This window comes from Carcharhinus amblyrhynchos, chromosome 22 (assembly GCF_965287045.1).
Source record: "Carcharhinus amblyrhynchos chromosome 22, sCarAmb.v2.hapA, whole genome shotgun sequence".
NCBI classification, from domain to species: Eukaryota; Metazoa; Chordata; class Chondrichthyes; order Carcharhiniformes; family Carcharhinidae; genus Carcharhinus; species Carcharhinus amblyrhynchos.
In genome coordinates, this window is record NC_137345.1 from 16,607,263 (window position 1) to 16,631,222 (window position 23,960).

The 23,960-nt window shown below is 43.2% G+C and overlaps 1 protein-coding gene across 2 annotated transcripts in view; it reads left to right on the top strand.

Moving 5' to 3' along the window:
- Positions 1-20,099: 20,099 nt before the first annotated feature.
- Positions 20,100-23,960, top strand: part of LOC145356958 (TBC1 domain family member 30-like) — a 90,103-nt gene continuing 86,242 nt past the window's right edge. For both annotated transcript variants that reach the window (XM_080209974.1, XM_080209975.1), the window contains exon 1: positions 20,100-20,484. In XM_080209974.1, the coding sequence (XP_080066100.1) occupies positions 20,319-20,484 (166 nt within the window). In that variant the 5' untranslated portion in view covers positions 20,100-20,318. The remainder of the gene's footprint in view (positions 20,485-23,960) is intronic.

The following is a 23,960-nucleotide window of genomic DNA, read 5'->3' on the forward strand; positions in this document are numbered from 1 at the left end:
TTTCAGTACAGTGGCAGAGGTGGAAAACTGATTGGATGAATTTGCATGCAGAGCTGAAGAAGAAATGGGCATGGTGTGAGGGAGGGATCTCACGTTCAAGAATTTTTTTTAGAGGAATGGGAGGTATGGGCTGGGAATGTGCAAGGACAAAAGGATCAAAGGTATATTTTTTGAGGAGAGATTAATAATGGCAGATTTGGAAGGAAGAGAGAAAAAATGTGAGGAAAGGAAACTGATAACAATGCTGGAAAATCCCACCTGAGGTGAACAACCTTTGCATGGCCCATGTCTTCCTGCTACAATTCCCGAGGCAGGCGGGATGAAAAACTTCTGCTCATACTATCACTTAGGATGGATTTTGAGAAAAGAGAATTTAATTATTTTGACATTATTTTGGCTGAGAGCAGCATGGTGGCACAGTGGTTAGCACTGGTGCCTCACAGCTCCCGGTTTGTGTCATTGCCCATATGGAGCCTGTACATTCTCCCCTTGCCTACGTGGATTTCCTCCTAGTGCTCTGGTTTCCTCCCACACTCCAAAGATGTGCGGGTTAGGTGCAATGGCCATGCTAAATTGTCCCTTAGTGTCCCGGGATGCATAAGTTAGAGGGATTGGTGGGATAAATATGTCGGGTTACGGGGAAAGGGCCTGGGTGGGATTGTTGTTGGTGCAGGCTCATTGGGCCAAATGGCCTCCTTTGGCACTAATAGAGATTCTATGATTCCGAGTAACCCTTCACAGAATAAGTTAGTGCATCGGATGGAAGCATCCAAAGAGTTCTCTTTCCAGTTGCTGGCATGTCACTCAGCCGCTGTGCATTTTAATCATGTTCTATTTTTGATCCAAGGTTCTTCCCTTTTTGCGCTATTGTTTCTAAAGTAGTTTCACAAAATTCCCAAAAGTGGTGCCTGTGCGACTATTTCTAACTAGATCTGTAAGCTCAATAACTGGAGTGTCATTCCAAATTACAAGTATTAAAACAATGCCATAAGGGTGTCTGTAACAAACAGAAGAATGGCAAAGTAAAGAACATGCTGCTTGTACATCATTCTGACATAGTTTTAAACAGCATAGGTTCTATTTAAAGATAAATTATAGGTTGTTTTATGAAACGCCATGTAGATTTAAAATCCAAATTGGGCAAACTATTATTGGAGTTGTTTTTTAATGCGATTTAATGTTTACCAATGATATCAGTAACCTTGTGCTAAATTTGAAAGCCATTGTGATCATATTTTAGAATTCATATATATTTATGCATAACAAGCCTACGTTCCTGGGATAAACAACACTGCGATTTAACACAGTTGGGTATCACAACTATATTATTACTTCACTCCAGTTGAGGGTGGGAACCTCAACTTGAATAGTTGCTGACTGAAAAGCAGAAGTTTGTTCACAAAACAACTTTCGAAATTAATTCTGCAATGTAGCTCGCCTTTTGAAATAAGTTGCATTGGAATACAGAGTATCAGATAAGATAGTATGCTGTTTTCAAAGTTCTCTAAAATGATTACTTCAGTTGTCAGCTCAAACTGTTAAAATGTGTGCCAATATTAGTATCCCACTGGGAAAAAAATTGTAAAAATAAAGGTACTGACCTGAACTGGCATTCCATTTTAAGGTACACAAGATCGGTTTGGGGATTTCCGTAGTAAAACGATCTAGCACATAACGGGTTAATGTGGGACTGAGTACAATACCACCAGTACAGTGATGTAAGAGAACACACAGCCCGCACCTAGGGGCAGTAATGTTGGACAGAGTTGTGTATAGAAGCAAGCATGGAGACAGCCCCTAGCTTGGACCATCACTGTACCTACATATAGACCAAAGTTTACCATCCTGTCCCCCATGGGAATCAGAGCTGGCGAGAGCGGACCATGGGAAGATATGTTGACCTTGGGTGGGATTTTATGGTTTCGGGATGAGTGAGGCCGTAAAATCGCGCCCGTAATTTCTCATAATTAACAAGTAATTACCTAAGACTATGAAAATCTTAATAAGACTGACCGAACTACACTCAACACCTCACAGCAATTTTTGGTTTTGTAAAGAAACTAAATGTGCCATCAAGGAATCCAATTCTCTTGAATATGATATATCTTGATCAGTGCAACAGCAAATTCATTGGAAAGTATTTTCTCTCTGTCCTACAACATACCAAAAGTCACTCTAGAATTGGTAATTGTGACCATCGCTCCCTTCCACTTTCTTGTAGGGTCCAATATTTTGGTTGGTAGCTGCTTCCACCAGGCATTGATAGTGCAAAAGCCCAGGTGGAAGCCCTGGAGGATCCCTCCTGCTCCAGCCTGTTCAGTGCAAAAATCCACATCCAGTGTGGGACATAGGACCGCAATTAGCATTTGGAATGAACCTGGCTGGAGAAATGTTGACAATTGTACTCCACATGATGGAGCTGTACCATCATTTTTCTTCAAATATGTTACCCATGTTTCTGAGAGTTCAAAAGGGCATAGCAAACCGGTTTGAACTCGGAACCCTCTGCAACTCAAGCTTACTGTGCACTGAAACGCAAAAAAGTGACTTCCCCATAAAGCATAAAGAGTGGGAAATTCTCTTGCTCTTTAAGCTCAACTTGTATCGGTGGCCGATGAGATCATTGGGGGAGGTGCACCAGGGAAACGGGGATGCAAAACAAAATTAAAAACTAACTTACTTATGATGCTGCGATGTAAAACTGGTTCATTTTCTGTAAAGGAAGGTAAACAGCCCCTGACTTCCAGAATGGGAAGGACATTGAGACTTGTGTTGTCATGATCAATAAGGTGCTGTAGGAAGAAACTTGAATATATGTTTAAATACATACACTGCAGATCAATTGAAAAGCTTCATTACTGACATCTCATCACACAACTGAAAGCTTCCAGCTGGGGTCATTATGCATTTTATACTGAAAATTCCCCTGTCAAAAGATATGAGAAGTGAGAAGTTCTAGGCCAAGCAATGGATAACTCATATATTTTGACACATCTTTAATAAGCTCAGATATTACAGCATTATTATTTATACTTTGTCAGAAATGTTGGGTTAGGTTTATAGACATACACTTGTACACAGGCATAACCTAAAGATGCTACAGCTTTAGATTTATCAGTGCCAGCACTGAATTCTTCAATTACCGTCAGAAGAGCAGCAGTGCCAGTGAGATGTTTTAATGAGCTGTCATCTTTCATGTAAATACTTTCTATGCAGCAGTTCCAGTAATTTAAAATTGCTGATTGACTGGTTTCAGAGGGGACTGTGACATACTGCTTGCTGATGGCTCCATTTCTGAAATTCATTATAAAATTTTCAATCACTCTTGATTTGTGCCAACCAAGGACCTGTGATTCTCACATCACACATTGTGATTTCTTCTTACTCTATGTTTTATTGTTTTCATTATTCGATGATGATTTCACTCAAGGTAAATCAGATGTAGGGAGCTGCTGTTAAACGTAAGTTTTGATGTGGGGTTTGTTACTTTGCCCTCAGTATCATTTTGTCTGTATTTGTATTTTTTTCCTAGATTCAGTTCTTATTCATTCAATGCACAACTTGAATTAATCTTGTAACATTATATCCCACTTAGTATTTAAAGTAGAGTTAGTTCAGAAATATACCTACTGTATTTACTGTAAACTTCTAAATATCACAACTGTTTACAAGTGTTAGTACATTTCTGTTCAATGACAAAGCACCAATTAATTAGGGTTGAGCCTACTAACAATAATCCAACAAGTAATAAGGTTTTTGTGCAATGTCAGGTTCCACAGGTGTATTGACGACACCCAACTTTTAAAAAAACTCCATTCTTGGAGTGTGGGTGTCACTGACTAGGTCAGCATTTATTGCCCATCCCGAGAGTTTCAAGTTTTTAGATGTTCAGATCACCTGCCCTGGTCCCCCCATTCCGACACTATAGTTAAGAAAGCCCACCAATGCCTCTACTTTCTCAAAAGTCAAAAGAAATTTGATATGTCAACTACAACTCTCAGCAACTTTTACAGATGCACCATAGAAAGCATTCTTTTTGGCTGTATCACAGCTAGGTATAGCTGTGCTCTGCCCAAGACTGCAAAAAACTACAAAAGGTTGTGAATGTAGCCCAATCCATCAGATAAACTAGCCTGCCACCCATTGACTCTGTCTACACTTTCCATTGCCTTGGAAAAGCAGCCAGCATTATTAAGGACCCCACGCACCCAGGACATATTCTCTTCCAACTTCTTCCATCAGGAAAAAGATAAAAAAGTCTGAGGTCACATACCAATCTTCCCCACTGTCATCAGACTTTTGAATGGACCTACCTTGCATTAAGTTGATCTTTCTCCACATCCTAGCTATGACTGTAACACTACATTCTGCACTTTCTCCTTTCCTTCTCTATGGACGATATGTTTTGTCTGTATAGCGGCAAGAAACAATATTTTTAACTCTATACTAATACATGTGACAATAATAAATCAAATCAAATCAAAAGAAGGTGGTGGTGAGCTGCCTTCTTGAACCACTGCAGTCCATGTGGTGTAGGTACAGCCACAGCACTGTTAGGGAGAGACTTCCAGAGTTTTGACCCAATCATAGTGAAGGAATGGGTGATTGGATTGGAGGGGAACTTCCAGGAGGTGTTGTTCCCATGTGTCTGCCACTCTTATCCTTCTAAATGGTAGTGATTGTGTTTTTGGAATGTGCTATCTAAGGAGTCTTGGTGAATTTCTACAATGCATCTTGTACATGGTACAAACTGTTACTACTGTGTGTCAGTGGTGAAAAAATTGAATGTTTGTGGACGTAATGCCAGTCAAAAGGGCTGCTTTATCCTGGGTGGTGTCAAGCTTCTTAAGTGTTGTTGGAGCTGCATTCATCAAGGCAAGTGGAGAGTATTCCATCACATTCCTGACTTGTACCACTCACCACACTCTCCCTTGACCCCTTCCCATCTTGTTGTACTGCTTACCTGATGTACAGTGTTGAATAAACTGCTTTCCTCCAACTGAATATTCGGAAGACCAAAGCCATTGTTTCCAATGTCCACCACAATCTCTGCTCACTATCCCTGACTCCATCCTTCTCCATGACACTGAATCAGGCTCCTTGCAAACTTAGTGCTGTGTCTAACCCTGAAATGAGCTTGAGACCACATCCTGGCATCATCTAAGCTGCCTATTTCCACCATTGCCTAACTGTGCCCCTGCCTTGGCTCATCAATTGCCAAAATCTTCATCTATGCCTTCATTACTGCTAGACTTGATGCACTCGTTCCAATGAGCTCATCTTCTACCATACCCAACTTGAATTCATCCAAAACTCTGCTGTCTTTATCGTAATTTGCACCAAGTCCATTTCCCATCACTCTTGGACTTGCTAACCTACATTGGTTCCTGATCTAATATCTCATCAAATTTAAACTTCTCATTCCTGTTTTCCAATATCTCCATGGACTTGATCCTCCCTTTCTCTGTGGAATCTCCTCCAACCCTGTAACTCTCCAAGATCTCTGTTTTCCTTGACTGTTGGCCTCACATACAGCCCTTATTTTAACTCATCCACCATTGGTAGTTGTGCCTTCAGCTCACTAGATTCTTGAGTCTGGAATTCCCTCCATAAATTTCCCCACCTCTCTCTCCTCCTTTCAGCTAGTACTGAAAACGTAGTACTTGGACCAAGCTTCACCAACAATTTGAATATCTCCTTATGTGGTTCAGTTTCAAAAATTCATCTGATCGTACTTCAGTGTAGCCCTTTGGCAACTTTTGTTATATTTGAAGATGTTATATAAGTCCAAGAGGCTGTTGTACATTTAACATAAGGTGAAATACTTTCCTCTTAATAGATAAATGCTTAGTAACCTAGAATCATAGAAACCGCACATTGCAAAAGGAGCCCATACGGCCCATCGAACCTCCACCAACAAAAATCCCACCCCGGCCCCATCCCTGTAACCCCACATATTTACCCTGTCAATCCCCCTGATCCTAAGGACAATTTAGCATGACCAAACGTAACCCACACATCATTGGACTGTGGGAGGAAAGTGGAGCAGCCAGAGAAAACCCACACAGACACGGGAAGAATGTGCAAACTCCACACAGCAATCTGCGGCTAGAATTGAACCCGGCTCCCTGGCGCAGTGAGGCAGCAGTGTTAACCACTGTGCCACAGTGCTGCCCTACTTCTACCTTTTTTGAGACTGAGTGGGTGTAGCTATGCTCTAATCATGGGTGAGATTTTTTAAAAATAATTAACTCCTATATAATGTCCAGAAAGATTGTATTTTAGTTATATTATCAAGTGCAATTAAAGAGATATTAACAAACGGGACAAATAAAATAGTACCATTTTAATAAAATAAAAGATAAACTACATTCCACTTAAACGGCAACGAAAATAGAACCAAGAAGATAAAATGGAGGACGCAACAAAATTAAATTTCACATTTATTTTCAAAACCTTCAAATGAGTCATCTTGCTTATTGCCCTGTAGAGAAAGGTTGCTAAAACTTTCAATTCCAAAGAGAGGGTTGATAGATTTTACTGATATTATTACAGAATTAAACAAAATGTTCAATAATTAACGTGATTGCTGAGTCTATCAACATCCAATTTCAATTACCACCTATTGACAGTAAGTTATCGAATTTAACGCACAGAAGGAGACTAATTGCTTCATCATGTCTTTGCTGATGATGACTCATTAACTGGGGCTACATATTTTATCTTTTCCATCATTTCAGCCTATCCATTATACGTTCCCTTTCCAAGTCTGAATAGGAATAATATAAATGGATTTTGAGCCCACGATTTTCTCTTTGCTCATTATGACAGAACAGGCAGCTCACATTGCCTGAAGAGTGAGTTGACGATGTTTAGCTGAGTCATTACTGCAGTTACCAAGAAAAGCCAAAAAGCATTAGTAAATATAAAATAATCCAGTATCTTATTTCTAGCTGCTGTGCTGTTTAATTTACATTATTACCAAGTGTTCCACTGAGTATTTGACACACTATGTATTGGGGGAGGCACAGTGGTACAGTGGTTAGCACTGCTGCCTCACAGTGCCAGGGACCCGGGTTTGATTCCAGGCTTGGGTTACTATCTGTGTGGAGTTTGCACATTCTCCCTGTGTCTGCATGGGTTTCCTCTGGGTGCTCCGGTTTCCTCCCACAGTCCAAAGATGCGCAGGTTAGGTAGATTGGTCATGCTAAATTGCCCCTTAGTGGATGCGTAGGTTAGAGGGATTGGCGGGATGAATAGATGGGATTAAGAGGATAGGCATGGGTGGGATTGTTGTTGGTGCAGACACAATAGGCCGAATGGCCTCTTTGATGTTGTGGCCATTTCAGAGACGTGGATAGAGCAGGGTCAGGAATGGATGTTGCAGGTGCCGGGGTACAAGTGCTTTAGTCGGAGTAGAGAAGGAGGTAGAAGGGGGGGTGGAGTAGCATTATTGGTCAAGGACTATATCACAGTGTCAGAGAGGAAGTTTAATGAGGACTTGTCTGTTGAGGTAGTATGGGCAGAAATTAGAAATAGGAGAGGAGAGGTCACCCTGTTGGGAGTCTTTTATAGACCTCCAAAAAGTTCTAGAGAGGTTGAGGAAAGGATTGCAGAGACGATCCTGGTTAGGAGTGAAAGTAATAGGGTAATTGTTATGGGGGACTTTAACTTTACTAACATTGATTGGAATTGCTATAGCTCTAGCTCGTTAGAGGGGTCAGTTTTTGTTCAAAGTGTGCAGGAAGGTTTTTTGACTCAATATGTAGATAGGCCAACTAGAGGTGAGGCTATATTGGACTTGGTGCTGGGAAATGAGCCAGACCAGGTGCTAGACTTGGAAGTTGGTGTGCATTTTGGTGATAGTGACCACAATTCGGTTACGTTCACCTTAGTGATGGAAAGGGATAGGCATGAACCTCGGGTCAGTAGTTTTAGCTGGGGGAAGGGTAATTATGAGGCCATTAGGAGAGAATTAGGAAGCATTGGTTGGACTAGGAGATTACAGGGACTAGGAACGTCTGAAATGTGGAGTTTTTTCAAGGAGCAGCTACTGCGGGTCTGTGATAGGTATGTCCCTGTCAGGCAAGGAGGAATTGGTAGGGCTAGGGAACCGTGGTGCACAAAAAAAGTTGATTTGTTGGTTAGGAAGAAGAAGGAGGCTTATGTTCGGATGAGGCTTGAGGGCTCGGGTAGTGCAGTAGAAAGCTTTAGATTGGCTAGGAGGGAGTTGAAGAGGGAGTTAAGAAGGGCTAGAAGAGGGCATGAGATGACTTTGGCTGATAGGATTAAGGAGAATCCTAAGGCGTTCTATAGGTATGTCAAGAACAGAAGGTTGGTTAGGGCAAGATTAGGGCCAGTTACAGACAGTAGGGGGAAGTTGTGTGTGGAACCGGAAGAGATTGGAGAGGCATTGAACCATTATTTCTCTTCGGTGTTCACGCAGGACGATATGAATGTAGCTGAGGAGGTCACTGGGGTGAAGGGGTGTAAAATAGAAAGTATTGCAGTTGATACAGAGGATGTGTTGGATATTCTAGAAGGGTTAAAAATAGATAAGTCCCCTGGTCCAGACGGGATTTACCCTAGGATTCTATGGGAGGCAAGAGAGGTGATTGCAGAGCCACTGGCTCTGATCTTCAGGTCGTCGTTGGTCTCTGGTATAGTACCGGAAGATTGGAGGACAGCGAATGTTGTCCCATTGTTTAAGAAGGGGAACAGAGACTTCCCTGGGAATTATAGACCAGTGAGTCTTACTTCCGTAGTGGGCAAGGTTTTAGAAAGAATTATTAGGGATAGGATTTATAGTTATTTGGAGAGTAATGAATTGATTAGAGATAGTCAGCATGGTTTTGTAGCGGGAAGGTCGTGCCTTACTAACCTTATTGAGTTCTTTGAGAAGGTGACCAAAGAGGTGGATGGGGGTAAGGCAGTAGACGTGGTATATATGGATTTTAGTAAGGCGTTTGATAAGGTTCACCATGGTATGCTTCTGCAGAAAATGCAGATGTATGGGATTGGTGGTAATTTAGGTACTTGGATCAGGAATTGGTTAGCAGATAGGAGACAGAGGGTGGTGGTTGATGGTAATTATTCATCATGGAGTTCGGTTACAAGTGGTGTGCCTCAGGGATCTGTTTTGGGGCCACTGCTGTTTGTAATCTTTATTAATGATCTGGATGAGGGTATAGTTGGGTGGATTAGTAAGTTTGCTGATGACACCAAAGTCGGAGGTGTGGTAGATTGTGAGGAAGGGTGTCGAAGTTTGCAGGGTGACTTGGACAGGTTGCAGAGCTGGGCCGCGAGGTGGCGGATGGAGTTTAATGCAGAGAAGTGTGAGGTAATCCATTTCGGTAGGAATAACAGATGTGTTGAGTATAGGGCTAACGGGAGGACTTTGAATAGAGTGGAGGAGCAGAGGGATCTAGGTGTATGTGTACATAGATCCCTGAAAGTTGGGAATCAAGTAGATAAGGTTGTTAAGAAGGCGTACGGTGTCTTGGCGTTTATTGGTAGGGGCATTGAATTTAGGAGTCGCAGCGTCATGTTGCAACTGTACACAACTCTGGTGCGGCCGCACTTGGAGTACTGTGTGCAGTTCTGGTCCCCACATTACAGGAAGGATGTGGAGGCTTTGGAGAGGGTGCAGAGGAGGTTTACCAGGATGTTGCCTGGTATGCAGGGGAGGTCCTATGAGGAGAGACTGAGGGATTTGGGGTTGTTTTCACTGGAAAGAAGGCGGCTAAGAGGGGATCTTATAGAAACATATAAGATGATTAGAGGTTTAGATAGGGTGGATGGTGATAGCCTGTTTCCTCGGATGGAGAAAGCTAGCACGAGGGGGCATGGCTTTAAATTAAGGGGGGGTAGTTATAGGACGGATGTCAGGGGCAGGTTCTTTACCCAGAGGGTGGTGAGGGACTGGAATGCCCTGCCTGCTGCAGTTGTAAATGCGCCTAGTTTGGGGGCGTTTAAGAGATTGGTGGATAGGTTTATGGACGAAAAGGGATTGGTTTAGATTAGTGGGTCAATGTTTTTTTTTAAAAATAAGACTGGTCGGCGCAACATTGTGGGCCGAAGGGCCTGTTCCGCGCTGTAATGTTCTATGTTCTATGTTCTATGTTCTATCTGCACTGTAGGGTTTCGATGATATAGTTTACTAATCTTTGCCATTAGTTAGTACGTAAAAAGACATAGCATCAATTTGTATAACTGTCATGAATTTACTAGCCAAATACTCTTAATGACAGTATAGTTAAGTTTATTCTCAGACTTATCCAACATTTTTCTGGACTAATATCTTTTAATAAAAAGGGTTCTTGCTTTTACTGTCTTATTTCAATAATTAAACATGTAGTTTGCACCCTCTGGTGGAGAGAGAATATTAAGCATAAGCTGAGAGGCTGCGACCCATAGCTCTGGCCCAGAGACAGGGCTGCGACCCAGAGTCTGTGCTGCCCCTATCTTTTGGATGCATGAACTGCACACCTGCCGCATCTGAATGGCGAGTTCAGATGCTGTCCAGATATTGGGCCCTGTGCCTCATTTCAACAAAATGATAAAAGTCCACTGCTGATGCAGACTCCAAATTTGAGTACCTTCTGGGGCTTGAGATGGGAGCCAAGGTCAGAGATCAGGATGGTGCCTATGGGTCTGCAGCCAAGGATCATAGCCTGGAAGAGGGATCTGGATACTGGCTGGGTCTTGGGACAGGCCCAGGCTCAGGAATTGGTTTAGTCTCCTTATGGCAGGCAACATATTTCCAGCCATAATTGTGCACAGGCTTCCTGTCCTATATATGAGGGTAAAAGGTAAAGTTGTCTTAATCTCAGAAGACCAGAGTCTGTTCTCCCCCTCAAAGGGCAGGATCATTGGTAGTGATTTAAAGTTTAAAAGTTTATTTATTTATTAGTGTCACCAGTAGGCTTACATTAACACTACATTGAAGTTACTATGAAAATCCCTTAGTCACCACACTCCGGCGCTTGTTTGGGTACGCTGAGGTAGAATTTAGCACAGCCAATGCAATAACCAGCATGTCTTTCAGACTGTGGGAGGAAACCAGAACACCCGGAGGAAACCCACGCAGTCACAGGTAGAACGTGCAGTCTCCACACACTGGTTCAAGCCAGGAATTGAACCGGTGCTGTGAGGCAGCAGTGCTAACCACTGCGCCACCTTGCCATTCAACCTGAGGATCACCACATCTCAGGCAAGGGGAAAAGTGGGCCTTCGTGGATAACCTCAGCAGGTGTAGGAATTTAATCCACACTGTTAGCATTGCTCTGCATCGCCAACCAGCTGTCTAGCCAACTGAGTTTAAAAAAAACCCTTATAGTGGGAACTTTGTGTCTGCACAGTGCCTCAAAACAGGTGGTCTTAATTCTAGAATTAGATGGGCAGTCTTGTAATGAAATCGTCCTAATTGCTAATCTCCATTTGATAGTATTCAATCCTGCTCCACTGGCTAACATTCAATTAGCTGCTCATTTATTTTACAGAATGTATTCTGAAAACAAGGTAGACACTGAATTCCAAGCTTAGGCCTTCCAAGTATAGTTCAGCCTTTGTAACCCGAGCCACTGGAACCCAGAAAGATCAACCATTTGCTTACATTCCTTTGTGAACTGAATGTCAATACAATTAGATTTCTCATTGAATGCTATCATTTCTAATTTAAAACAGCAAAACAATCCTATTCTACATTTTATGTTGCACAAAAAAAATTGGACTGATTCAGAGCTTATAGGATACAGCAGAAATTATTACTGAATCGAAGGTACAGCAATCAGACAACACCGCTACAGGCAGACGGCTTTTTAAATGTACCATGGTGCCCAATTGCCACTGTACGCCTGCCCTCCAGAATTCTCCTGACAGTTACTTTTTGAGCACTTGCCTTTGATTTCCTCCCTTGCTGCCACACAGATACCTTCATGTCCTGTTGTTGTCAACCTCTGGTGGATGATGGTTGGAGACATTCGCTTACCTGAAGTCATGCTTGAGCAAGTTAACATTGCTACTGTGGAGCTGCTAGTGTTATATTTACCCAGCAGATGAGATATTGCACCAGACATGTTTCTTTGGAATCGCAATTGGTTTGGTTGATTACTTTTCTCTGTTTCAAAATGTATCAAGCTCTTGGATTCCATTCAATCAAGTTGACCTGATTGAGATAGAAACTTTGCCCTCCAATAAATTCTTAGAAGTATCTTGTTCACAGATTGTACATTTGTGCGAGTAAATCTAATACTGTGATCCTATCATTGCTCAGGTATCCTTCTGTCTGCCCATGGAGGGATGATGTGATTCCAATCTTTCTTTGCCAAGCATGTTCTTTTGTAGTCAAACACATCCAAAAGTGAGCTCCTATCTTCCCCTCTTTGTACTTATCGAACAGGGAAAACATTTATATTGCTTCAGCATATTTAACACAATGAAACTTCCCAAAGTGAAAGCCCACATCTTGGCAACAACTTTGTTTTAAATATTTGTAGCTCCAAAACCAAATATTATGATTCTGTGTGGAGGATCAAGTGACTCTGAAATCTCCACAACAAACTGAGTTATGAGAAGTATACATTATCCCCTTGGTTCACTATTAGGAGACCTTTTAATATATATAATTGAGCTGGAAGTGGGCTAGGTGTTAGGGTCAGGGTGGGGGGGCTAGTTAAGCATTGAGGAAGGCAGGGTGTGAGGTAGCCTGGCAGTGGGGAGTGCACTTGGAGCGGGATAGCAGTGTAGTTGGGGGGGTGGATAGGGCAGTAGGTGATGGGTGGACTGCAGTGAGGACATGGTAGATGGGGTGGGGGCAGAGTCGGGGAGGTGAGAAGATAATCAGGAGCAGAGAATGCCATGGCAGATGCAGTTGAAGGTTCCAATGAGGGATAGTGTGTAAATGGCAGGATGTAATCAGGGGTGAGTCAGGGGGCTATTTGGGGAGGGTAGGCATCTGTTGGCATGGTAGCTGGTAGTTGTTGAGAGGTCTGGTGGCTCATGGTGGGAATGCCATGATGGGGGTGGGGGGATCAGTGTGGGTCAGTACTCCGGATACCTATAAAAACTAATAGTAACTTTAATTTTTCTAGCTTTTTCTGGATTACTGTAACATGGTCAAAACCATCTGAAGTTTATGATCTAAATCTCCTTGCTGGATTGTCCATGTGGATTGACAATATATTGGCTATCTCCAGCCAGTTTCAGTCATGTTATAACTGTATTGGTGCATTCAACTGCCCACACATATAATTGACACACAGTGGGAATGAATGATATTATCTCAACATTCCAGCTATAATGAGATTCCTGAAATATCTTTATTTGAAATGGCCCCCAAAAAACCTGATTCTCTCGAGTCACTTTTGTGAAGGTAGAGTGACAATATCCCGTGTTTTTAACAGTAAAACGTCCATCTCCCAATAGGTTTTACAGGCAGAGGCCATAATCTTTACAGAGGGCATAATTTTAAACTTGCAGAGAACACAAACCCTGGAAATGTAGTAAGCATTGAGGGAGATAGTGACAATATTGGACAGACTAATGTCCTAAGGTGAAGTCTAACATTTTTGGTGTGGAGAGGCCATTCTGTTTGAAAGGTGCAATTTTAAAGAGGACGTAGAAACAGGGAGACTTGTCAGTGTGTGAACACAAAGCTTGAAAGGTGACAGGTCAAATTGAGAAGACTATGAAAGGAAAACTCACAGGAGTGGCACAGTGGTTAGCATTGCTGCCTCTAAGCACCACACACCCGGGTTCAATTCCAGTTTTGAGTGGCTGCCTGTGTGGAGTTTGCACATTCTCCCCATGCGTGGATTTCCTCTGGGCTCTCCAGTTTCCTCCCACAGTCCAAGAATATGTTGGTTAGGTGAATTGGCTACATGCTAAATTGCCTCTTAGAGCCTGATTTTACCATTTTCATTCCAAGTGCTGAATCTGGGTACCATTCAGATCCGACTTAGAAATCTGTTCCCAGGCGCCCCCATATATACTCAGCCTGAAAAAGAATTGCAGATCTGAATTGTGCTGTGGGTGGGGCTTATCGCACCTGAGACAACTGGAGCTTTGAACTGCGCATGCACAGTGAAAACAAAAACTGAAAATTGGGCTGCTGTCACATCACTCCCGGGCCACAGAAAGCAGATAAAGCAGCCCAGGAGCAAAAAGCCGGCGCGATAGCCCCCACAGATATCACCCCACCCCCACAATATAACTGTCCTTCCCTTATCCATCCACCCTCGCTACCCAGACTGATCGTGACGCTCTGCCCCATTTCGCCCCCATCGATCGCCCGCATTGAGGTCCCCCCTGCCCCGCCCTCGCTTACCCCCCCCACCAGAGAATGATCTGGCCTCCATCCTCCCCCACCCCATCCCACCAACCATAGAGCGATCTGCCCCCCAACCCACCTACCTACATCACCACAGAGTGATCAGGCCTCCTCCCCCCGCCCTCCCCCCCACTAGAAAATGATCGGGCCTCCCCCTCCAGAGAATGATCTGACCCGCCCTCTTGCCCTCCACCACCGATCTGAGTCAGAGAGCCACCGTACTTAACAAGAGATGAAAGTTTGAAGGATTGATCAGGGTTTGAACAAAGAAAGTGGCTGTAGCAATTGATCTCAATGTTACAAGGCTACAGCTGTTTCATTGATGCTTCACTAAAGCTAAGCCAAGGCGCTCACAGGGAGATTTCTTTTCCTCACCAATTAAGAACGAAGTCTGCCTCAGTGAACAAGAGGCTGGAGATTGTGGAGGAGATGAGCAGCAGGAGTACGGTGCCATGTTTCTGGGAAGAAGTTTAATACCATTCTGTTAAATAAATGCAACAAGGCAGCATAGTGGCATCGAGGTTAGCACTGCCGCCTCACAGTGCCAGAGACCCAGGTTCGATTCCCAGTTTGAGTTACTATCTGTGGGGAGTCTGCACGTTCTCCCCGTGTCTGCGTGGGTTTTCTCAAGGTGCTCCTGTTTCCTCCCACAGTCTGCAAGACGTGCTGGTTAGGTGTGTTGGCCATGCCAAATTCTCCCTGTGTATCTGAACATGTACTGAATTGTGGTGGCTAGGCAATTTTCACAGTAACTTCATTGCAGTGTTGATGTCAGCCTACTTGTAACATAAACTTTAAACCTTTAGAGGTAAGTGGCATGGTACATTGAAATGTAAACTGATGTACATCTGACTCCAATTCCTTGAATTCTGCCTTTCCAAGCCCACTCCAGAATATCACCTACTTTGCAGTTGCACCATCTCTCTCTCTATCAAGGCCCCTCTTCACGTCCCTATTTGACCAAATGCTAGTGTCAACCAATCTCATCTTGCTGTAATGTCATAGTATCCCTCACAGTAACTATCCATAAATGTGGTCCATCCATTAACTCAACACATTCCATTATTCTTCCTCTAGGTCCCTTTCCTTCTTTGCAAGAGATGAAAATGCAGAACACCAGGTGGAGTCAGAGAACTAGAGGTGACCACCACCACCACCACCGCCACCCCCCCAGCCCCCGCCACCCCTAGGAGTCATCTGGATCCTGACAGCCGCAGGTGAGGAGCAGACCATCAGGGATGGAGAGATGGGGATCTCCCAGATAACTGGTGTCAGAATTAACTATCACATAACCACATGGCGCGTGACACTCACTGAAATAGACTGGAAGTCAGCATCCAGTGAAATATCATATACACAATGAGAACAAAACATCTTCTCGCATTGAATTATAAATCATGTTCTGCATCTCCCACAAGGCAAGGTATGGAAGCAGGGTAAAGACAAGATAATTTACTTTGCTTTAAGGATTATGGGACTCATGCAGACTGTCTGCGAACACTTCTGCTTTCTCAAGAGGCTAAGGAAATTCGGTATGTACACTACAACTCTCACCGATTTTTATAGATGCACCATAGAAAGCATCCTTTCAGGATGTATCACAGCTTGGTATGGCTCATGCTCTAAGACCACAAGAAACTACAAAAGGTTGTGAACGGTAGCCCAGTCCATTATGCAAACCAGCCTGCCATCCATTGACTCCGTCCACACTTCAGCAGCCCCAGAAAAGCTGCCAGCAGTATCAAGGATCCCACACACCTCGGACATACTCTCTTCTACCTTCTTCCATCAGAATGATGGAATGAGATGATGCACCAACTGACTCAAGAACAGTTTCTTCCCTCTGCTGCCATCAGACTTTTCAATGGACCTACCATATATTAAGTTGATCTTTCACTACACCCTAGCTATGACTATAACACTACATTCAGCACCCTCTCATTTTCTTCTCCCCTATGTACTCTATGAACCGTATATTTTGTCTGTATAGTGTGCAAGAAACAATACTTTTCACTGCACGCCAATACATGTGACAATAATAAATCAAAGATACACACACCTCACTGAGGCCACCAAGACAGGTAGTAATGTTCTCACACGGTGTCCCTCACACACTACAACTGAGCAAGAGCAGCTGGTGGAGACTGGGTCCTCAGGGCAGAGACACTATTGGAGGGTGCAGGACACTCCTGCACAGCTGGATGCAGATGCTGAACTTTGCAGACAGGATAATTGTGAAGCAGCGGCAGAAACTGTGTGAACCATCCCAGCTGCACTGTACCCTTATGGAGAGAGACAGAGGCTGACAAGTTTCTCTCAAATATGAATACTCTGATATCACAGGCTTTTGTGATGATGTCTATGTCCATGGAAAAGGTGATCTCCTGCTTGAAGCATCAGATGCAGCAGTCAGTGATGGCCCTGGCCAGTTAGATGTTGCACTTAGAACACCACCTTAAACAAGACTGATAAAAACCTGGCCTCAGCCCTTCAGCACCTCACTGAAGTTCAGCGAAGTACTCTCCAGCTCTGGGGTAGCTCAAAGTGTGGGTGGGGCATGAGGGGGGGGAATGGAGAAAGAGGACATGGCAGTGGGATCTCTACTTGAAATGCTTGAGTATTTCACTTGGGTTCAATTCTGGCCTTGGGTGAGTGTGCAGAGTCTGCACATTCTCTCCGTGTCAGTGTGGGATTCCTCCAGGTGCTCCAATTTCCTCCCAGTCCAAAGATGTGCGGGTTAGGTGGATTGGCCATGCTAAATTGCCCGTTAGTGTTTAAAGATGTGTAGGTGAGGAAGATTGGCCATGCTAAATGCATAGATTATAGGAATTGGGTGGAGGGGGGAGCCTAGGTGGGATGCTTCTTCAGAGAGTCGGTGCAGAATCGATGGGCCCAATGGTCTCTTTCTGCATTATGTTGCTGCTATGTTGCTGCTTATCCATATCTGGCTGAGGTCCCAGGTAAAGCTGTATAAACGGCCCCCATACTGAACTGAGGTCTGACAGATGGAGAGCCTAAATCAGACACATTAAACTCCAAGGCAAGAGAAATGACTTCTACAGTAATGGAAATAATCACTAAAGCACTGATAGAGCAACTCTCAGAGTAAAAGAACAACGGCACCAGATACATGGGAACACCAACCACCACCTGCAAGTTCCTCTCCAAGCCACTCACCATCCTGACTTGGAATTACATTACTGTTCCTTCGCAGTCAAAATCCTGGAATTCCCTTCCATCGGCATTGTGGGTCAATCACAGCATGTGAACCTCAGCGATTCAAAAAGGCAGCTCACCACTACCTTCTCAAGGGCAACTAGGGATGGCCAATAAATGCTGGCCAGCAAATGGCGCCCATGGCCCATGAAATGAATGAAGAAAGCCCTGAGAGCAAAATCTTTCACTTCAGACAGGATTGGCTCTGGGCACTGAGCAATTCTAGGATTTTTTGTTTGTCTTTCACTCAGCTCCACAATTCCTGCATTTCTTGTTCCTTGCTTTCATTAACAAGTTCCTAAAAACATGGAAACCCCGGTAAGGTCAACAAGTCCAGTTAAAACAGTTGCTCTTGGCCATTTGACAGGTTTAAATTGGCAACTCACCTCTTTTGAGAGGGTTACATCCCAGGCAGCTAAACACATTGCAGTTGAATATGCAAATTGGTGGGTGACAGGAACCCACCTCCTGCTGTGCTGTTAACTTTAGCCCTTTTAATGAGCAATCTACTGCCAGACACTTTGTGAGGTTCAAGTGCCCTCTACAGAGCACCAAGTTAAACATTTATAAAACACTAGTTAAACCTCAAATTAATGCACTGTGTTTCAGAATGGGCACTGTGCTTTAGGAAGGATGTCAAAGCCTTGGAGAGATTGCAAAAGAGGTTCACCAGAACGGGGTCAATGATGAGAGACTCCATTTTCCAGGAGAAGCTGGGTTGTACTTCTTTCAAAGCAGAAGGGGTGAGGGGAAGATTTGACTGAGATGTCCAGAATCATGAACGAGTTTGTTAAGAGCAAATCCGGGGAAATCTTTCCCAGGTGTTGGAAGGGTCAAGTAACTAGAGGGACAGATTTATCTAGATTGGCGAAACAAAGCAGGGGCAAGCTTTTATACACAGGGGCGACACAGTGGTTAGCACTGGGCTTCACAGTGCCAAGGATCTGGGTTCACTTTCCGGCTTGGGTCACTATCTGTGTGGAGTTTGCATGTTCTCCCCGTGTCTGCATGGGTTTCCTCCAGGTGCTCCAGTTTCCTCCAACATTCTGAAAGACGTGCTGGTTAGGTACATTGACCCAGACAGGTGCCGGACTGTGACTTCTAGGGGAATTTCACAGTAACTTCATTGCAGTGTCAATGTAAGCCTTATTTGTGATAAATAAATAAACTTTACAGCGAGGTTTTGTGATCTGGAATTCACTAACGTGAAAGCAGATTCAAGATGAAGTGTCATTGAGAATAAATACTTGCAATGAAAACATTTACAGGGAAACCATGAGGGAGAGTACTTAAACCTCCAGTAAAGAATAAGAAGTCTCACAACCCCAGGTTAAAGACCAATAGGTTTATTTGGAATCATGAGCTTTCGGAGCACCGCTCCTTCAACAGGAGATGATTACATGATGAAGGATCGGCATTCCGAAAGCTCGTGATTCCAAATAAACCTGTTGGACTTTAACCTGGGGTTGTAAGACGCCTTATTGTGCCCACCCCAGTCTAACACCGGCATCTCCATATCATGTCCAGTAAAGAAGCCATCAGAGGCGCGATGGGTTAAATGGCCTCATTCTGTACAGGGTGGTACTCCAGGGGCTGGTACATCAGTTTGACTGCCCTTACCCTAACTATACATTTTCTAAGGTGTAAATGTGAAAAGCAAAATCCAATATAATTGTCCAGAATTTTTGTAGCGATCTCCAGTAATTAATGATCGCTATCACAGAAGCACAACAAATTCCCTAGCTCTGAAATTTCTCCCCCACTTTGTTCGGTATTCGAATGTTTGTGGTTTAATAATTTTCCAGCCTTCATTTCCCGGGAAAGACAGAGAGTGAAATGAGAATGTAGCCAACTGCTAGGGTTGTGTGCTGAGGGGCATCAATCTCAGTAACTCGACACATGCAAAGAGAGGATTTTCTTTGTACAGTACACGCCTTACTGGCGAGCAAGTGCCTCGCACCTGAGTTACAAACTGGGGCTCAAGCTACCCCTTTCATCTATAATATTTCGGAGGTTGGGGATGTACCTAACCTTTGGGGAACTGAAACGTGCAACTCCCCTTGACGTGCAATGATTTTAATTACCAAACCTTTTCCCTTTAATTTCTAACACAACGCCAAGACAGCTTGGAAGAAACCACTTTGTAAGATGGTTAAATTCTGTATTGATGCGTTTCCGTGTGAAACGCTTTATTTTAAAGAAAAACTATTGCCTTTTCCAGTCGCAAGCTCACCTCCAGCCAATGTGGACTTTGGGTTGCAACAAATGTGTCAAGAGTGACAATGATTCCAGTGACCAATGGACAGGCTCAACAATTACAATAGCAACGGTGAAACCAACAGCTCCATTCGACAACAGGCTTTTCAATTCACCAAGGCGGATGATAATATTAAATGTTAATTGTGTGTGTGTGAATTTGACCAGTCACAACCCAATGTGTCGGTAACACCTCCCCGAGAGAGGGTGATGTCATGTCTCCAAAGTTGGTCAAGAGGAGGGGCAATGGCATTTTTTTTTGCTATATTGCTGATACAGTGTGTTGCCTGATGGAGTGTAGCAGAATATTGGAGAATTGCTGCTTTTCAGTCTGTACAGGTTAGGTGGGGAATATCCTGTGACTGTGAAGAAGGGAGAGGGGGGTAAAAAGCTGAGACGTTGACACATCTGAAACTTGAATTGGCGATACTGTGATTGATTCCACACTCTTTTGAAAAAGTGTAGATTTTTTTTCTCCCTCTCTTCCTCTCCTGTGTTTTCTGCAAACTGGTTCTGCATGAACCAAGATCAAATCCCTGTAGTAAATCTGAATTCAGCCAGACATGCTGGAAGGTGCCTTAGAAAAAGGAACCGCAGCCTCGGCAGTGTCCTCAGCAATGTTCTGCAGAAAAGGAAATGCATTTCACGGTCTGCACCTCGGTTGCTCTGCACCTCAGAGTCAGGTACAGTCACTGTTTCATTCACTGGCATGCGGGTATGATGCTTTATTGTTACTTTTTAATGATCCCTTTCTTTTGCGAGGGGCCCCGACTCCGTGCCCCGGGATAAAATGCAATCTCCTTTATTGTGCAAAGGATCTGTATTGAATGCTAATGATTACTTTAATTGATGCTTTGAAATACTCTTTCCAAGGATGTTGATGCTGCTTTTGATTTCAGAGTGAGCAGGCATTGTGTTTTGGACCTTAAACGTATCTATTTTGGAGTAAATTATTTTACTTTGTACCCCTCTCCTTTTAAGGATATATCCTTACCAGCACCCCTTTCCAAACGGTGAGACACTTCATTTTAGCAACACCTTTTGCCGATGTTCAAAAATGACAAGACACATTGCTGAGGATGATATTCTCAGTTCTTGGCATGTTGGCATATGCCAGCCAAAATGCCCAGATATGTCTAATGACGTCTGGCAAGCTAGACAAAATTGTCTGACTCCATCGCGGTACAGTGGGCTGTAAAGTAGGAATGTGAGCAACAAAAAAAGACTAAAATTGAACTTCGAAGCTAAGATATTACCTTGAGCTCCAATGGCTTGTATGAAGATTAGGAACTTGGCTACAGTCCATTCCATTTGTGTGGCCAGTACATTGCAGGTGCACTATTTCAATCGCCTTACTTATTTCCCATTGCTGATGTAACACAATGGCTACACCAGCCTGGGTAGCCAATCAAAGCCAATGCAGTGGATAATGATGACATTATGGCCTCACAAACACCTGAAGCCTCTCACAAGGTGATCTGTACAACTTCCTAGCTTCACATGTCATGCACTCTTGTCACAAAATATGCCACATATCTGATTCTTTACTCCATCCAGGAGCTTGGGCTAAACAAGACATCTGATGATTACAAATACCACAGTGGCACAGTGATTAGCACTGCTGCCTTACAGCCTCGGGGACCTGGGTTCAATTCTCAGCTTGGGTCACTGTCTGTGTGGAATTTGCACATTCTTCCCGTGTCTGCGTGGATTTCCTCCAGATGCTCTGGTTTCCTCCCACAGTCCAAAGGAGTTTGGTTGATTGGCCAAGCTAAATTGCCCATATTGTCCCAGGAGGTGTAGGTTAGAGGGATTAGCAGAGTAAATTTGTGGGAGTAGAGTCTGGAGTGGAACTGTTATCAATGCAGACTTGATGCACCAAATGGCCTCTTTCTGCACTGTATGGTTTCTGTGATTCTATAATAGGGGGTTTAAAGTGCCTTTTTTCTTTGTACTGGTGTGATTACTCTGGCAAAATACTTAGGTAAAACAGGTACTTGGCTATTTAGAGTTACCACTTCTTAGCCTTTTGACTAAGATGAAGCCCATTGTTGGGTGCAATGTCTTGTTGGCTTTCGATCTTGTTTGTCTCTCTTGTGGGGACCGTGAATTGGATTCAATTGGATTTTGAATTTGGCTTTTGGAGCAAACAAGCAATGGATTTGGGTCTATCCATCCACTTTGAATTTTGGCTTTGTAACTTTAAGGATGGCATAAGAATTTTTTAAAAAATCACAAGACCCAAGCTGACGGAATAGTATGTCTCCTTTGTAGAGGCCAGAATGGGATTCAATTTAAATTGGTTTTTGGAACAAGCAAGAAGATGGGTTAGTGGCTTTCCTGTATACTCTGCACATTGGCTTTGCAACTCTGAGAAAGAAATGACATTTTTAAAATCTAAAGTTTCATACTGATCCCAGTAACAGGCTTAAGAACCTTGGCAAATTGATGTGATTATGTTTATAGTATCTGTATATTCATGAGTGTTACTGCATCATAGTTAAAAAATAATTTTCTTATTTTCACTTTGGTCTTCAGCCGTGACACAGTAGGAATGTAATTGATTAGTTCCTGTAGCAGATTAACAGGATTCAGCCAATGTTTCTTACTTATGATACACCCATGCCCAGAATAAAAAAGGTTGATTGTGCTTTGATTTAACATGGAAATCTCCTGCTTGAGATCCCAGAATGAGAATATCTTTCCTGATTGTTCTTTCTTACTACTTGATGTAATGTCTGTTTAGTTCTTATTAGTATTGGCACGGGTGGTCTGAAGCTCACAGCTTCTTCTAAGCAGTTCCCACAATGTGCTGGAATCAAAAGCTTCAGAACTCACTATCTTGTAATAACATCTCTATTCCTCACACCCTCGGTCCTGTGTACCCAACTGTCAGGTTATGTACCCACACCATTTGTATTTGACTCTTACACGATGGTCTGAATGGCCTTCTGTGCCATAACCATTCTCTGATTTAATGCACATTTAGAAGCGGGGCTGACTGCCAAACAATTTTCCCTTTGTGACCATTAACAAGAGCAGACCAGTGCTGTAGCTGCGTCATGCCAGTTACATTGCAGATTACAAACAAATAAAAGTGATTTGTTTGTTACATCCTTAATTCATTTGGTGCCAGAATATTGCATATTCCAGTATCCAAGTTACAATTTGTGCTGCTCATGTAACAGATCCAGAGCAGTTGAGTGTGAAGGTGCGGAAAGCATGGATTATGACTTTATCTCCCGAGGAAATGATGGTCAGCATTGTGGAGCTGCAAGTAAATGATCCTGGGAACAGATAGGATTTGTGGTATGAAGTTATACTCGGGATCCAACACAATGCTGGGGATTTCAAAAATTAAAGGTAAAAGAACAGAATGATCCTGTGGCTATTGGTTTTTGATATTGACCATATAACTCTGCTTACAAGTCTGAGACTACATGGTGGTATATCCAAAGAAGTCACACCAAAGGCAAGCCGTAGGAACAATTAAGCTTACTGAAGAATTGTACACCTTGCACTTCAGCCCTCATGTGGCTGCAGGAACGGTTTCTGGGCAGGTCACCCCCACATTCCGGGTCAGCTAACTTGTCCTCTTAAAGAGATCGTGCCCTGCATACATAACATTTGCAATTTTCTTTTTTTATTCAGCTGAATTAAAGTTGAGCAGCAAGATGAAGAATGGGTACCTGTGGTAGAGATGAACAAAGAATTTGGTTGAATGGATGCACATTCTCCAATTAGGCAATCGTCAATATGTATCAGCTGGAATTAAAATGTATCAAAGACAGTTGATACATGTCTAGGCTTGATGACAGAATTTCTAAAGAGTTAATTGGCTTTCCTTTGTAAAATATTTACAACAACTTTCATCATTTCTATAGCGTATTTAGTGCACTGAAGCCGTACCATATTTGAGGTAAAAATAGAACTGACTGATGGTCAGTCATTGACCTGAGACATTCTGTATGTCCCTCTCCACAGATGCTGCTCAAACTGTTGAGTATTTCCAATATTTTCTGGTCTTATGTCAGATTTCTGGCAACCTGCAGTATTTTGCTTTTGTTGCCCATATGAGGCTTGCACAGAAAGATATCGAGGCTCGGCATGGATGTGTGTGTGTGTGTGTGTGTGTGTGTGCGCGCGCATGTGTGGATTT